At 51.5% G+C, this 15,935-nt stretch overlaps 1 protein-coding gene across 1 annotated transcript in view; it reads right to left on the bottom strand.

Annotated features, from left to right (window-relative positions):
• Positions 1–11,677: 11,677 nt before the first annotated feature.
• The window catches only part of BCR (BCR activator of RhoGEF and GTPase), a 128,803-nt gene continuing 124,545 nt past the window's right edge, over positions 11,678–15,935 (bottom strand). The window contains exons 21-23 of the mRNA XM_047087978.1: positions 15,390–15,495; positions 14,738–14,900; positions 11,678–14,394 (exon numbers count right to left, since the gene is read on the bottom strand). Of these exons, the coding sequence (XP_046943934.1) occupies positions 14,305–14,394; positions 14,738–14,900; positions 15,390–15,495 (359 nt within the window). The 3' untranslated portion in view covers positions 11,678–14,304. The remainder of the gene's footprint in view (positions 14,395–14,737; positions 14,901–15,389; positions 15,496–15,935) is intronic.

The raw sequence follows: 15,935 nt of genomic DNA on the forward strand, positions 1-15,935 counted from the left end.
AAAACCATTGGCATAAAGTTATTCATATAATTCCCTTATGGTTATTTGTTTTAATTTTATTTCAGAATTTCAATTTCAGAAGACATCCACTCCTATGGTTCCTCTTCCCAAATGCACCTACTTATATTCAGTTTCTGGATATCCTTCTAGAGATACTTCATGAATATAAACAAATATAAAAAATAAATAGATATGTTCTAGGGCACCTGGGTGGCTCAGTCAGTTAAGCACCCAACTTTGCCTCAGGTCATGGTCTCATGGTTTGCCAGTTCGAGCCCCACATAGGGCTCTCTGCTGTCAGCACAGAGCCCACTTTGGATCCTCTGTCCCCCTGTTTCTCTGCCCCTCCCCTGCTTGTGCTCTCTCTCTCTCTCTCTCTCAAAAATAAGTAAACATTAAAAAAAAAAAACCCAGGTGAGCAAGTTTACCTCTGTACCGTCGGTTCCATCCTTTAGACCCTTACCTAGGTCCTCACAGGCCCCTGTGTCTCTGCAGCCATGAAGACAAAACCTGTTTCCCACAAGATGGAGAATACATACAGGTTTCTTACATTTGCTGAACAATTGGGGAATGTGAATATTGATGTTATTCACCAGATTGATAGAACTGCAAGCTATGATGAGGAAGTCGAAACCTACTTTTTTGAGGGTCTGCTGAAATGGAGAGAACTGAACCTTACAGAACACTTTGGCAAATTTTACAAAGAAGTTATTGACAAGTGCCAGTCCTTCAATCAGTTGGTCTATCATCAAAATGAGATAGTTCAGAGTTTGAAGACTCACCTGCAAACCAAGAACAGTTTTGCTCATCAGCCCCTTTTGGGTTTGGTTGTACAGTTGGCACGAGATCTGCAGACGGACTTCTATCCACATTTTCAGGACTTTTTCCCGACCATCACCTCAATCCTGGAGACTCAGGACACAGTTACTAGAATGGGCTTTCACCTCACTGTCCTATCTTTACAAGTACCTGTGAAGACTGATGGTGAAGGACATGTCCAATATATACAGATAACCCTTTTCTCTCTCTAATTCGGGTTTGGTTTGATTTTTGTTCCTTTTAAATTTTATTTCATCTTACGTACAATTCAGTGCTGTTTAGTAAATTTATAAAGTTGTGTAAATATGACTATAATCCAGTTTAAAAACATTTCCATCATCCCCAAAAGATTTCTTATGTTTGTCTACAAGTCAGTTGTGCTCCCCATCTGCATCAGTTTCTCTCAAATTGAAAGAAAAAGGGAGGGAGAGAAAGAAAGAAGGAAAGATTTCATAGAAACATTCTGCTTTCAGATTACAGGGGAAACCTTTATTCTTTTCTTTATAAATACTATTATTTATTTTCTTTTTTTATTGTTATTTTTTATTTTTAATGTTTATTTTTGAGAGAGACAGAGTATGAGTGGGGGGAGGGGCAGAGAGGGAGACACAGAATCGGAAGCAGGCTCCAGGCTCTGAGCTGTCAGCATAGAGCCCGACACGGGGCTCGAACCCACGAATCATAAGATCATGACTTGAGCCGAAGTCAGACACTCAACCAACTGAGCCACTCAGGTGCCCCACTATTATTTATTTTCTATTCTTCTGCCTCCTTTCACTCAACATTAGGCCTATGAGATTAATCAATTTTGTTGCATGTACCTGTGGCATGCAAAAGTAATATCTATTTGGTTACTGTATAGTGTTCCATTGCATGAATTTACCATACCATACTAGATCCATTTTCCTACTGATGGACATTTGGGTTGTCTTCAGCTGTGAGCTGTTAGTGGATGGAAAATTGCATGAAGCAAAAAAGATTCCTGGATTCTCCAATGGAAAGTTATGCATCCTTGGAACATATCCTTCTAGGTTGTCTGGTTCTGATTTTGTGGGGGCTCTGAGCCTTCTATTATCTTTGAGCTCTTTTACAACTCTGCAAATTGTAGAAAACTGATAGCAATGCAAATGGATCTTATCTAAGGATAACCCTCCCCCACAGTGGAAAAGTCAGTTTTGCCTCCATTTGCAAGTTTATTTCAATATTTCTGATCTATAAATGTGTCTGACCTTTGGATTCTACTTTGAACTGATAGTAGCATCTTTTTTTTTTTTTTTTAACGTTTATTTATTTTTGAGACCGAGAGAGACAGAGCATGAACTGGGGGAGGGTCAGAGAGAGAAGGAAACACAGAATCCGAAACAGGCTCCTGGCTCTGAACTGTCAGCACAGAGCCCTACATGGGGCTCGAACTCACGGACCGTGAGATCATGACCTGAGCCGAAGTCGGCCGCCCAACCGACTGAGCCACCCAGGCGCCCCTCTTTTTTTTTTCTTAAAGTGTATTTATTTTGAGAGAGAGAGAGAGAGCAGGGGAGGGGCAGAGAGACAGAGAGAGAGAGAGAGAGAGAGAGACCATCCCAAGCGGGCTCAGCACTGCCAGAAATAGGCTTGATCTCACGACCCTGAGCCGAAATTAAGAGCTGGATACAACTCACTGAGCAACCCAGGTGCCCCCTGATAGTAACATCTTACTGGCAACTTGTTTAATTAACAAATTGTTACTTGGTACGTGTTTATTTTATATCCACATAAGGGTCATGATTTTACTTTTTTGTTGTTCATTTTTAAATTTAATTTTAAATTTTATCCTCTAACACTAGAAACCAAGTTCCTAGGAATATCCAGGATCTAGCAAAGTACTTTTAATGAGCCAAAACTACTGAAATAGATGTTCTCCCATTGAAATTCCAAAGCAAAAGAGCCATTTTTGACCAAGCAGGAGGCTGCTGACATTTCCTGAGCAGCAACCAGGCCTGTGGAACCAGACCCTGTGCCTGGGGCTGGGGCTGGGGCAGAGATGGCTTTGACCAGTTATCTAGCCTCTAAGAACCTTCTCTGGCCCAGGCAGCAGTGTAAACTGGTCCTAAATCAGGTAAGCAGTTGCTAAGGTGTCCTGGAGGAATCAGTGGTATTTGAGCAGCATTTCCATAAAGAGAGGGCACATCCCGGATAGAGGACAGCAGGAGAAAGAAAGAGCAAGGAACTGAAGGCAAACAGGCATCGGCAAAAACAAGGAACAGGGCAGCAGGCAGCATGGCTGTCCATGCAGAGGTGGGGGTAGGGGCAGAGCAGAGAGTCTTCCCCACCAGGCCTTAGAACTTGGGTTCAATAGTGTGGACAGCAACTAGTAACTGCACCTTTGGGACATGGAAGTGATGTACTGCAAGATTGCCTTTGGAGGACTGGCCTCCTGGCATGCACAGGATCAGGAGGGCAACCCTCACAGTCGGGGGCCTGCTCATGGTTCTGGGGGTTGGGGAGTCTGGGAGGTCTGGGCTAGTGACAGGGTGGGAGAGAAGGAGACAAATCTGAGGGTGGGGCACACAGAACCATCTGGACTTCACTCCAGTCTGTGGCTGGACCTCAGTGCTGGCATCTGTGTGGTCCCATCAACGTCATCCATACTCCATCCTTTGTCCTTGCTCATCCTGCTTGGCTCCCCAGAACCAAAGGGGAGGAAAGAACAGGCATTTGTTGCAGCTGCTGGCCTGGAGCAAGAGAGGACCTGGGGAAGCATGTGGCTCACTGCCTGTGCAGGAGGTCATCTATCAGTGTGTGAGCCCTTCCCAGGGCCCAACCTCCATCTGGCTATGGCCACAAAGTGGCAGGGTTTGGGACACTGTGATGATTCATTCGTGAGCTGAGAGCGCCCCTTGGGTCAGACCCTGCTGGCCCTACCATGCTAGGGTCTCATCACCACTAAGGTGTGCTGAGCCCTGCAGCCTGGAACCCCTTTGAGCTCAGTGCTGCTGTTTTCCCACTGACCCACTCAGCTCACCCTGATGCCCACCGCAATCACTGACTGCCCCACTCAGGCCCAGCTGCTTCATCTGCACCACAGCTGGAGGAATCAAACAGCATCGGCAGTAGGCCAAGTTGTAATCGGAAAACAACTGTTCCCAACAGTTAGCAAGTCATCAGCTTTGAGTGCCAGGACGTGGAGTTTGAGATTCTTGACATGCATCCCTCAGAGCCAGGGAAGCTCTGGGTCCCAGGAAATATGCAACTGTCAGCTGAGCAATGATGTGTCTGCAAGCAGAGATGGGCTGTTGGCCTTCCACATCTATGCTGCTCACTCCAGGAGGGACCCATGTACTGGCGACCACAGCCTGAAACCCCAAAACCTCCTTGCAATGCCCAGCTGGCCTGCAGGTGACCCAGAAGGATACAAGGCATCCACCTTGTGGCCACCTTATGGCCTACAGAGATCAGACATAATCAGACCCTCTTATGACACAGTCAGGGAAACTGAGGCCTGTGAGCATTTCTGGGGGTCCCAGACTTGAGCTCAAACCCTGGCTCAGACAGCCACTGGCTCTGTGACCTCAAGCATATTCCTCAACCTCTCTATGCCTCCAGTTCTGTGAACAATGGCAATACTCCCCTGCCAGTTGGGGTGCTGGGGGGACTAAATAACAGGACCCCACACTATTTCATGCCCCCTGCACACCACACTTCTCTTCGAAGTCTTTGGCACATGGAAATCACATGGCTAATAAACGGTAATGATGCATTTAGTGTCTGCTGACATGGAGACTGTAAACATCCCAAGGACAGGGCTTGGCATGTGGTAAGGGCTCATGACATGGTTCCTCTTGTCTCTCAGTGTCCAAGTTCCCATCCACAGAAAGCAATAACCCTTGTCCATCTTCCTGATTCAACTACCCAGCACTGGGGACCTCTGGGAAACAAATGCACATCTTGATGGGAATATGGGGACAGCAGTGATGAGCTGGAAAAAGGGACTCTAATGTAAAATGCCCAGGGTTTATTTTTTTAATTAAAGAAAAACATTTTAAATATTTAGTTTTTGAGAGAAAGAGAGATAGAGCGTGAGTGAGGGAGGGGCAGAGAGAGAGGGAGACACAGAATCCGAAGCAGGCTCCAGGCTCAGAGCTGTCAGCAGAGAGGCCAATGCGGGGCTGGAACTCAAGAACCATGAGATCATGACCTGAGCTGAAGTTGGACTCTCAATCAACTGAGCCACCCAGGCGCCCCTGGGTGCCTAAGGTGTAAGTAATGGTCATCGGTCTTCCTAGTGTCAGTGTCTAACTGAATCCTTATTTATCCTTATTTTCCAGGTGAGGAAAGTGAGCTTCAGTAAGATAAATTAATCATCCAAGAGGTGCCACAAGTCTTGGCTTCTAAATCCTGGGGCTGCACCCCCAGCTGGTGTTGCCCCACACCTTGCAAAGGAGCCTCCTGGGAAGTTTGCACACAACCCGAGCCTCCCAACACGCCCACATCGCTGAGAACCATGTTTAGGATTTTTGGAAAAATTCACCCTTTGAGGGTAAATTTCACTCTGGGGAAATTTTAAGAAAATGGGTAAAAAGAGAGGGACATAACAGTGTATCATTATCCTGTTTGGAACCCAAAGCACTGTTTTCGCAGGAAAACCTGAAGGCAATTCAGAAAAGCTCTAGAAATATCTGGAGGAAAGACACGCCTGCTGAGAAAACATGAAACTGCCCTGGGGAATTAATTTCAAACTGGTTAGCAGGACACACCTGTCACAGAAGCCAGGGGAGGAGGGGATCGGCAGGAGGGACAGGTAGCCATGTCAGAGGCTGTCGGGGCAGGAACAGCCTTTGGCTTCCAGGCAGAGCCAGACTGACCTGGACACAAAGGAAGTGGCACTGAGGGGCGAGACTGCAAGGGCAGGCAGCCCTTCCTGGGAGCTCGATGGAGAAGGAGAAGGAGGGTGTGGTTGTACCTGGGCAGGGGGAGTGTCAAGAAAGGACTGTTTCTTCTTTCTCTCCTGCTTTCTGCGAGCTAGAAGTGAACTGAGTGTGTTTATGGGCAGCAGTGTTGAGATATGTGGGGCATCCTGATTGCGGAGTTCAGTAGCGGGTGGAAAAAGAATTCACCCAAGGCAGAACACAGGAGATAGAAGGACTAGGGAGCAGTGGGCAGGACAGCAAAGGAGAGACTGTCTGCCACAGGGTGGTGGTGGGGGAGACTATAGTTACAGGGTGGAGTGAGGAGGCATGGGAACGGATGGAATTTCCCCTTTTTTGGTAACTGTGACTGGTTGTAAGTAGCCCATTGGTCAGTGAGGGCTTATGGCCATTTTGAGGCAGGCGGCTTAATGAGCCTGTTTGCATTCAGCCCAGTGGTCACTGTGGGCCCTTTTGCCTTGCTTAAGTTTCCATTGCTCAAGCCTGTTGCCTAAAAGCGGCCTCTACAGGATTCTCTGCAGAGGTGGGGCACAGGGGGTCTATAGGTTGAGCTGCCTGAGAAGACAGGCCAGGAAAGAGCCGTCTACTTTCTCAGGGTTTCTCTTTCTCTCTCTCTTTTAAGTTTATTTGTTTATTTATTTATTTATTTATTTATTTATTTATTTATTTATTTTGAGAGGGAGAGAGAGAGAGAGAGAGAGAGAGAAAGAGAGCATGAGAGGGGGAGAGGCAGAGAGAGAGAATCTCAAGCAGGCTCTGCACTGCCATCACAGAGCCTGACACAGGGATCGAACTCACAGACTGTGACATCATGACCTGAGCCGAAATCACGAGTCTGACACTTAACTGACTGAGCCACCCAGGTGCCCCTCTCAGGGTCTTTTGTAGGCAGGGCTGTGGTGGGAAAAGGGCCCGAGGACAGTAGCCAAAGCTCTCAGGCTGGGTTGTGTGTGATGATCCCCGTGTCTGTCTCCAGGGACCCCACCCCAGCCTTTCAGTCTCTGGCCCTAGGACAAAGGAGGGACAATCCATTTCTGTTCTGAGCAGGAGCGCATTTGGAGGTGGGAGAACAGGCGAGGAAGCTGGAAAGCCAGGGTCTGGCCACAGTGTTGGACTTACTAGCAGGATGACGGTATTAGTTTCTGGAGATGGCATTACACAAGGGGGCTTAACACAACCGCAGTGGGTTCTTTCCCAGTTCTGGAAGCTGAAGTCCCAAATGCAGGTGGGAACAGGGGATGTTTCTTTCTGGATTTTTGGAGGGAGAATCCTGTCCATGCCTCTCTCCTGGCTTCTGGTGGCTGCCAACAACCATCAGCTTATAGATGTATCTAGCGAATCTTGGCCTTCAATCCATGTGGTGTTTTCCCTGCGTGTCTGTCTTCTCTTTTTCTGTCTCGTGTAAGGATGATTGTCATTGGCTTTAGGGCACACCCTAATCTTCGAGGATCTCATCTAGAGATCCTTACCTCAATGATATCTGAAATGACCCTTATGCCAAATAATATCACATTACAAGTTTCCAGTTGGACATATCTTGAGGGGGGGGAGCACAATTCACCCATTACAGGGATGATGGAAGAGCCACTTCCTCTTTCAGAGGCCTGGTATTGTCTGAACATGGGAATACTCTCATAAGGAGAATCAGAGACAATGATGGCCATGAGCTGGCTTTAGGGACCACATGGTCCAGCCAGGACAGGCATGTGGCTTAAGTTCTAAGCACCTTGAGAGCAGCAGTCATACATTACCGAGGCAAAAGGCCACAGTGCGTACCTCCTGGCAGTGCATGCCAGTCTGTCCAGTATCCCAGCCTTGTTTCCCAGTTAGCTTTTACTCCACTGGGGCTTAGGAAATCCTCAGTACCCTGAGGCCTCCCCTCCCCTACCACATTTGGGGTTCAGCCTTGACCTGCCTGTCAGGTGCTACAATTTCTCACCCATCCACTTGGCCTGGGAAGTAGGAAGCACAGGCCTTGACCCTGAGTTGGGACCTCAGAACTCTAGGGGAGGGGTCTCGAGGCTGAGTAGCTGAGGGGATGGGGGTAGCTGCATAGGGGTTTTGGGCCCCTTAAGATCACCATTGTCTGGGGACCCTCACATTGAAACAAGCAAGCATGTGGGCCTCAGCTTGGGATGACCCTGTACATGCCATGCCTGGGTGGTGGCTATGGTTAGGTCACTCATAGGAGCCACAGGGTGACTGTGAATTAAAAAAGATTTGCATTGACTATAAGCAGAAGAGGAGGCCACAAAATGTTTGTCTGTGAGGTTCACTGATGTGGCCTAGACAGGGCAGGTGAATGACACCCCCTTCCCTCTGTGTGGTCATCCTGGCCCCCCCATGGAGGAGTATAGGGAGAACTTAGGTTCCCAGCTTGGTTCCACTTCCAGGAGTTCAAAGGGCCAAAGGCCAAAGGTCATTGTATTAACCTTAGTTACCTCTCTAAGGGCTTCTGAATATAGTCACATTGGGGGTTAGGACTTTAACATATGAATTTCCGGGGAACACAGTTCAGTTCATAACAGCCATGGCATAGTGGAGTCTGGAAAACTCTAGGTCAGCCATGAAGAGTGTGGGAAGGGGGTAGGTAATGCCAGCCAGGCAGAAGAGGGATTTTTGCTGCACTCCAGCACCCTAGCACAGCATCAGTAGGAGGCAGGTCTGGCAGGAGGTGGCCTGGGTGGGCCGAAGCTCAGAGGCTGGAGACCAGTCTGCAGGGGTGGTTAGGGCTCCTGCAGTCACTGCTCATTGTCCAGGAGCCCCGAGAGTTGTTTCTTGGTGATCACCAGGTGAAAGGGCCCCAGTTGGGAAGTGCAGCCCAGAAGTGTTTACCTAATGGAGCACACAAACAAAGGTCATAGATGCCTTAGCTTGTTCCAAATGACTGCTCGCCACTCCCCAACATTGTAAATACTGTCTCCAAAAAATAGAAGAGACAGCAGCTATTCCCCTCTGTCCATTGTTTTTCTCTCCTTCTGGCCCATTTTCCCCTGCAGCTGGGAGGTGGGGCTCACCTCCCAGAGTTGAGACAGCAAATCCTGAGGGGGGTCTGTCAACACCACCCCTTCATGTAATTTAAATGATAGCTGTATTTAAATGAGCATCTGCAGAATCTGCTTCCCAGTGGATGGGGCTGGAATTTCCCTGCTGGCCATTGGGGGCCATGCCACGGGTTTGGGAGGTCCATCTGTCCTGGTCACTCAAGCTCTTCACCCCTGGGGAGTTCCTGGGGCCGGGGTGGCCACCATCCTGGCATCTCTGCTTCTGTGGCTACTCAGCCTGCAGCTACTTTGGGACCTGAACTTGCTTAGGTACCCAGACTTGTTTAGGCCCCATTCCTAAGGCCCCTTCTTTGTCCAGCATCCCATTTGAACTTACACACCCCCGGCTGCCAGGCTCAGGTTGCAACAGAGTGACTGAAAAACGTAAGGAAGAGTTTCTGGTCAGGCCCTGCCCAATTCCACCCACAGGAGAATGGAAAAATAGTTGGTGTGTGGACTGCCTTCAGTGTTCTAGCTGAACTGGCCGGAGAGGCCCCTAGAAGGCCCTTCTCTGGACACATGGCCATGTGATGTCCAGTCGGCTGCCTGGCCCAGGGTGCTCAATGCGTCTTGTTTGGGAGTGCACAGATGAGCAGCTTAGGTCCCCCAAAGCAGCTGGTTTCCTTTCTGATCTCAACACATCTGAGAGGTGCAAGGGGGCCCTGTCTTCCCAGAAACCGTTTACGTGGGTGCCTCTTTGTCATGGCCCTGGTTGGCCTTTCTGGGCTACAAGTATTGGGGTGACAGAGACACAGGGCTGCACCTGGCAGCTGACCCATTGCTCTCCTCCACTCCAGTTACATTGAGTTCCAGCACCCCTTCCCTCAGGCCTGACAGTCCCTCCTCATCCTGGCATGCCCCTCAGCCTGCTGCTGCTTGCTGACCCATGGCAGCTTCTCCAGGAGGCCATTTGGGCCTCTTCAAGAGCTGGGTCTGTCACCCCCTCACTTTTTCTGTTTATCTTTCCAGAGCTATTTGTGATAGTCCATCGTTAGTTCGTGGAAATGTTTCCTTTTAATGCAATTGATGCATTTTTTTTGAGGGGCAAGTATAGAAGTTTTGGTGAGATTTCTACACAAAACTTTGTCTTCTTTTATTTGCCCAGGGTGTGTACATGTGGGCTACCTGGAGGCCTCAGCCTGTGTGCCCTCACGAGCCTTGCCAAATCTAGGCAAAGGCTGGTGGTCAAGGCCTGGCTCTGCCCTTTCCTGCAGAAAGGGAGCTAGCTTGGGGAGCCAGCAGAACACAGAGATCCTAGCCTCTGCTCATCTACTGGCTCTGGGAACCTGGGTGGGGAGGACTTGGTGCCCACCCCCCACCCCCGGCCTTGCGTGCCTCAGTGTCCCCATCTATCAAGCAAAGGGATTGGACTAAGAGGCCTCTGAGGGCCCTTTGAGGTGGAAGATCTCAGATTTGGGATCACTGGCTTGGACTTGGCTGGACATGGAGCCTGCTCTTAGGAACTTGGCTAGTCAGCTCTTGCCCGAAAAATCAACTCCTAGTAGGAGTGATATGGTAGGGCTTTAAAACATTGCAAGGCGTCTGGGTGGCTCAGTCTGGTAAGCATCTGACTCCTGGTTTCGGCTCAGGTCATGGTCTCACAGTTTGTTGGTTCAAGCCCCATGTCAGGCTCTGCACTGACAGTGTGGGGCCTACTTGAGATTCTCTCTCTTCCCTCTCTGTCCCTCCCCTGCTTGTGCGTACGCTCTCTCTCTCTCTCAAAAATAAACTTAAAAAAGTAAAACATTTTGTTATTGGTTTTCAAACAGGACCACCACTGTAGGGACAGAGAAAACTAACTGTAGCCTTTTAGGGGTCGAATACTCGGACAAGGGCCAGTGGGAGCCTGTTCTTCATCAGTAGATGTCAGAGTAGACAGATGACATGGTGTAGGTGAAGCTTTTCCAATGCAGGCAAAACCCAATGTCAACTCTTATACCTGTGAGAGGAGGGGACACTGCGTGAGGACAACTTGTGGGGGGATATTGTGGGAGGGGATGCTGGAGGGGTGCTGTGGGAGGGGGCTCTGATGCCTTTGGAGATTCTGAGGGGGGAGGCTCATCCCAGGGCATCCTGTCGCACTCTCGGTGTGACCTCCTCTGGGTCACCACAGGCCAGTGAAATGGCCGCAGTGATGCCCCATAGGCAGCAGTGTTGGGAGGCCAGCGGAGGGAGAATCATAGGGCAGGCAGATGACCACACACCACACTGCCCCCACCCTCGGGAGCTGACCAGGCAGCCGACGAGGAGACCTTCCTCCCTGGGGGTCTGAGGAAGGCCTTCACTGGCCACTTGCAGTCTCCGAGGTGAGCCTTACCCTTAGGAGAGTCTCGAGGTGAGACGCAGGGGGGTGGCAAATGAGTGTGACCCAGCTTCCCCCAAGTCCTACACCGGTCTCCGCCCTGGGCACAACTTCCCTGTAAGCTGGACAGACTTTTCCTGAGGGCAAGGCTGGTGGCAGCTCAGAGAGACCCATGCCTGCAGGCAGCAGGAAGGCCAGACCTGGCAGGACCACCAAACCTTGGTGTCAGCAGAAACCACAGAGACCAAGGGACCGGTGCAGGGCCAGGCTGTGGGGGGCTGGAGTCCTCCCTGCCTCTGGGCTTGGCATGGCCGGTACCCCCACCGCCCTAAACCAGAGGGCTCCAAGCTCCTGCTCTGCTGCTTCACGTCCCAACACTGCCTGCGGTGCCCGCCTGTGGTGCGTAGACCCCCCTGGGCCTGGCTTCTTCACTGTGGTGTGCGCTGCCCTCCTAGGTGGCCTCCGGGGCATCCGGGCCCTCTACATCACCTGCCGCTGCTTCCAGCTCTGCTGCCCACCCCCAGCTCCCACCCAGCAGCTCGGGGACCCTCCCAAAGGTTCCGATCGTGTTTTTTCCTTCTGAATGGAGCAATCACCACTGACACAAGTAGTCTCAGGTAACTTTAATGAAAGTGTCAGCAGTCCCTTCCCCCACGGTGGTATAGGGATGGCTGGGCCCAAAGCAGAAATGCAGCTGCAGAGACAGCCAAGCTCCCTGCTCCAGATTCGGGGGCCGGATCAAGCTCCCTGCTCCAGGCTTCTCGTCTGCTGCAGAGTCCAGCAGCCGTGCCTCGTGGAAGGTCATGTCTGGGCTTTAGGACTCTATTTGCCCTATGCTCGCTTTACCAACCCCCAGGCCCGTGTGTGAGACAGGGCGACAGAGGTGGCCAGTGACCACTGCCACTGTGACCCGGCGAAGGAGCGCTTTTAGAGCTACACAAGGAAGAGTGGTCATTCTGTCATCAAACAGCACACATTCTATATAAATAAAAAGTAAGAAGGGGGAGGAGGTAGGGGGAGGGAACGAAAATTGGCACAGACACTGATATATTGCTTTCCAGTTTCAATGCGACAGATGCAAATCATGACACCAGGGGAACAGAAACGAGTGCTGGGTGTAGCTTTTCTAAGCAGAGTGTGTTCCCCTTGCAGGGCTGGAGGGATGCTAAGATGGATGGGGCTGGGAAGCCAGGCCAGAGGCGGCCCAGAGCTGGAGGCCTAAGAAACCCAGTGAGTCCAGAAATGTGCAGAGAGCAGAGGACCCTGCTCCCTGCCTCTACCCCCAGGAGAGCCACACTCCTTTAAAATGGTGGGTCTGCTCTCCTCGCAAGGAAAAAGTACAAAGAAATAAATATAGTATGTGGACATAAAACCTTTAAGAGACTTTGTTTTCTGCTGCCCTTCCCCACCCCCACCCTGCTTCAGCAGGTCCACAAGCAGAGGGGAGGCTGGAGAGCACATGTCCCCCCATGTGCTGCGAGTTTGGGCAAGAGCTGCCTATTGACGTGTCAGGCGAGCCCTCCCACCCCCACCCCTGCCACCCAGGACATGGGAGGGATCATGGGACATTGCCACTGTTACTGGTGTAATCATGTGACAAGCAAACACCTTTTCCTGAGTCACACTATTGCTTTCCTCCTCTGGTTCACTATATTCTCTTTTCTTGCAAGACCAGCATGGAAACTTGGCTTCTCAAGGTTTTTCTCCTTGCCCTAACCCCTCTCTTTAAAAAAAAAAAAAAAAAAGGATGCAATTGTTTATAGATCTATTTCTTCAAAAGACTTAGCGGCCTCCCTCGTTCTCTTTTCTACAAGCTGGATGGCCAGGAGGGTTACCAGGAATGTCCTGGCTTCTGTACCGGTATCTGGAGAGCAGGGAGGGGAGGTAGCTGCCAGTCCCTGTCCTTCTACCTGCTCCGGGACAGGAGCGCCCCACCCTGAGACTGGCCAGTGGAACAGCCCCCTGCTCCTAACCAACCCCTCCCCCCACATTCCTGATGCTCAGGAGACTTCAGAACCGGCCCCTGACAAAAACAGAGTTGGGGTGTAGAGGAAGACAAAATGCCGCTGGGACACGAATTGTCCATGGAGTACATTCTAATATCGTATTAGTTATCTGAATCTGTTAGGAAAAAAATTAGAAACTATGTAGAAAACTTAAAAATATTCAAGTATCAAAAGGCTATTCGGATCAAAGTTTAAAACGAGCTGTCAGCAAGCTGTTGCTGCCGAGAGGAAACTTTTACAAAAGTTTACTGAGTTTGTTCAGCAGAGAGCAAGAGAATGAAGTGACTGATGTCGGGGGATGATCAGGGGGAGGGAGGGTGTGGGCAGAGGGGGCGACAGGCTGGAGGAAGCCAGAAAGACTGAGGCCTTTTTAAGCCAAAGAGGAGAGCTTGTGCCCAACAGGCAGTGGACAGGGTCACTATACCTGGAGAAGAAGCCATAAAGTGCGCAGCCTGGGCCTCCCTCCCCCTGGTGTCGGTCCTGGACAGACAGACAGGCGTTACAAGGCCCCACGGGAGCTGCCTTCTGAGGGGCACATGAACAGCAAAAACAACGCAACAGGACAGAATAGGAAGACCCATTTCTGGACAGAGTTCCTTCTAGAAAGAAGGAGAAGGAAGGAGGCGAAAGGGGTCAAACGCTACACAGTGTTGACTTAGCTTTTCAAACTCTGTTACACAAACAGAGTTAAATTTCTAAGTCAGGGAAACTGAAAAGCCCCCACCCACACAGGGACAGGGCTGTGGCCCCCACGGTATGAAGCAGCATCGGTGTTTATTCAAGACACGATAGTGAGGGAATCTGGTCACGTTCCCTTCTCCCTGGAGACGGTGCATCTTGACAAGCGTTCCAGTAGAAATCTCTTAAACTCTGGTAAGTTCGTAGAAACCACTCCCTTCACCTGGTCCCACGGCCAGGCCTGCTGCGCGCTGAGGCATGCTGGCTTGGGGCACCCTCTGGTGGCAGCATGGAAAACCACAGTCTGAGGCTCCTTGCAAGCTCACAGGCCCAAGGGCCGGGGGGGCGGGGTCCAGAACTGCCCAGGCCACTTAGCCTTTTGCCTTGGGTAGTTGTCTCTAGGCAGTCCCTAGACAAGGGTAGTCCAGCCCTTGGGGGCGGGGTGGCCTAATTACTCCTCAAGAAGATTCGGTTCCCACTCTGTGGATAGCCCGTTTTTCCAGGAGGTTTCCAGGCCGTTCTGCTGGCCTCTCAGAGATGGAATTGACCCTTTAGACTTCAGTGGAGAATAGGATGCTCTGTCTCTTGCTGTCTGGGGCAGGGATGGCCTCCAGCTGCAGGAAGTACAGCAGCACCTGGACCTGCCGGGGCAGAGCAGGGAGGAGGAAAGAGGAAAGTGGCTCAGAGGGGTGCTCACAGCTGCAGAGTGTGCTGGCGACACGAGCCCCTCCCGCCAAGAGATCTGAAGGCCCCTGAAAATATCAGGCCCTGAGAAGCCCCAGTAAGGAACAGAAAGAAGGACAGTGGCCTGGGTCCTCCCTTCCCCTCCCAGCCACACGGCCTCAGGCAAGTGCCTCTCTCAGCACCTTGGACCCCTCCCCCTGTACACCTTGGATGGGAATAACCCATAGGACCCTGGGTGGGCCAGGCAGAGGCCACCTCTGAGATCAGGCGGCGTGAGCTGGAGCCTGTTTCTGCTCATACCTGGGACATGACTTCCAGGGACCAGCTGTCAGTCATGGATATGGGCTGGCTGGGGTTGGCAGGGAGCTTGCTCTCCTTCTCTGATGGCCGGAGCAGCGTGGGGCCGAAGACTGTGGCAAGGTTGTGCAGGGACATCTTGTTCACCGTCTCCTTCTCTGCCACCCTGCAGAGGGCCAAAGCAGAGGGTGCTGTTGAGACATGGCCTTCAGGATGGAGGTGAGGTGGAGGGGCCAGACCACTCTGGAGGGTGGCTCAGGGAATGTGAGAATGGGAGCCACCCCTTTCTGCCTTGGGTTGGCTCCACAACACAGACACCCCACCCCTGGATGTGCTGGAAGCAGACTGCACCCCGGTTCTTCTGGGTTGGAGGGGCCTAGGACAAAGAGCACCTGGGGCTGGCAGGTGGCTGGGCCAGCTGTGGGCCATGATCTGGAGCGGGGAGGAAGCCCAGGCACACCACAGGCCATGGCTGAAGCGCTTCACTCTTTCCTTAAGGCCATGGAGCAATACCCAGAACGGATGAGTAACCACAGACAGGGGTGGGGGGAGAGGGCCCTAGGAGCCATGGAGTGTGACTAGGGCCTAGGAGCCAGTGGGCCACAAGAGAATGTGCCTTGCTGCCTGGGGGCCCCTGAGGAAGAGCTGGGGTTACCTTTTCAGGTGGTCCAGAAGGAAGAGGAAGGTCAGGAGGTTGGCCTCTGGGAGCGACAGCAGCAAATTAAGCATGCAGCTCTCCTTTGCAACGGGGTCTGAAAGAGCTGCAGGGGGTTGGGAGGGGGGTTATTCTCAGGGTCATGACCAAGTTGAAGGCCCCTCCTGGGGCTCTCAGGGCAGTCGAGGCCCATCATTGTCCTGGCCCACATAGCACTGGCCCCCAGTGAGGATCCAGTGCCAGGAGGTGGCAGGCATCACTGCCCTCCCAGCCGACCTGGCCATTCCCACCTTCTGCTCAGAAGAGCCCAAGGCATGAGAAGCTGAGCATGGACTGAAGCAGGAAGAGTGAGGGCAGGAAGGTTTCAAGGCCCTGGAAGTTCCCTCATCATCCTGCGTACCCTGGGGGTCCTCTGCTGAATGAATGGCCCTGGAGGCTGGGTGTGGAAGCTGCAGTTGCCTTGTCCCCCCACACCCCCACTTCGGACACCACCCTCTAGGAGGACCTAGGGTCAGGTTGGGCTTGAAGCCCAATGTGACAGGACCA

The sequence above is a fragment of the Lynx rufus genome, unplaced genomic scaffold (assembly GCF_022079265.1).
Source record: "Lynx rufus isolate CCGP_SWC_20201006 ecotype Redwood Valley unplaced genomic scaffold, mLynRuf1.p SCAF_24, whole genome shotgun sequence".
In the NCBI taxonomy this organism is placed as follows: domain Eukaryota; kingdom Metazoa; phylum Chordata; class Mammalia; order Carnivora; family Felidae; genus Lynx; species Lynx rufus.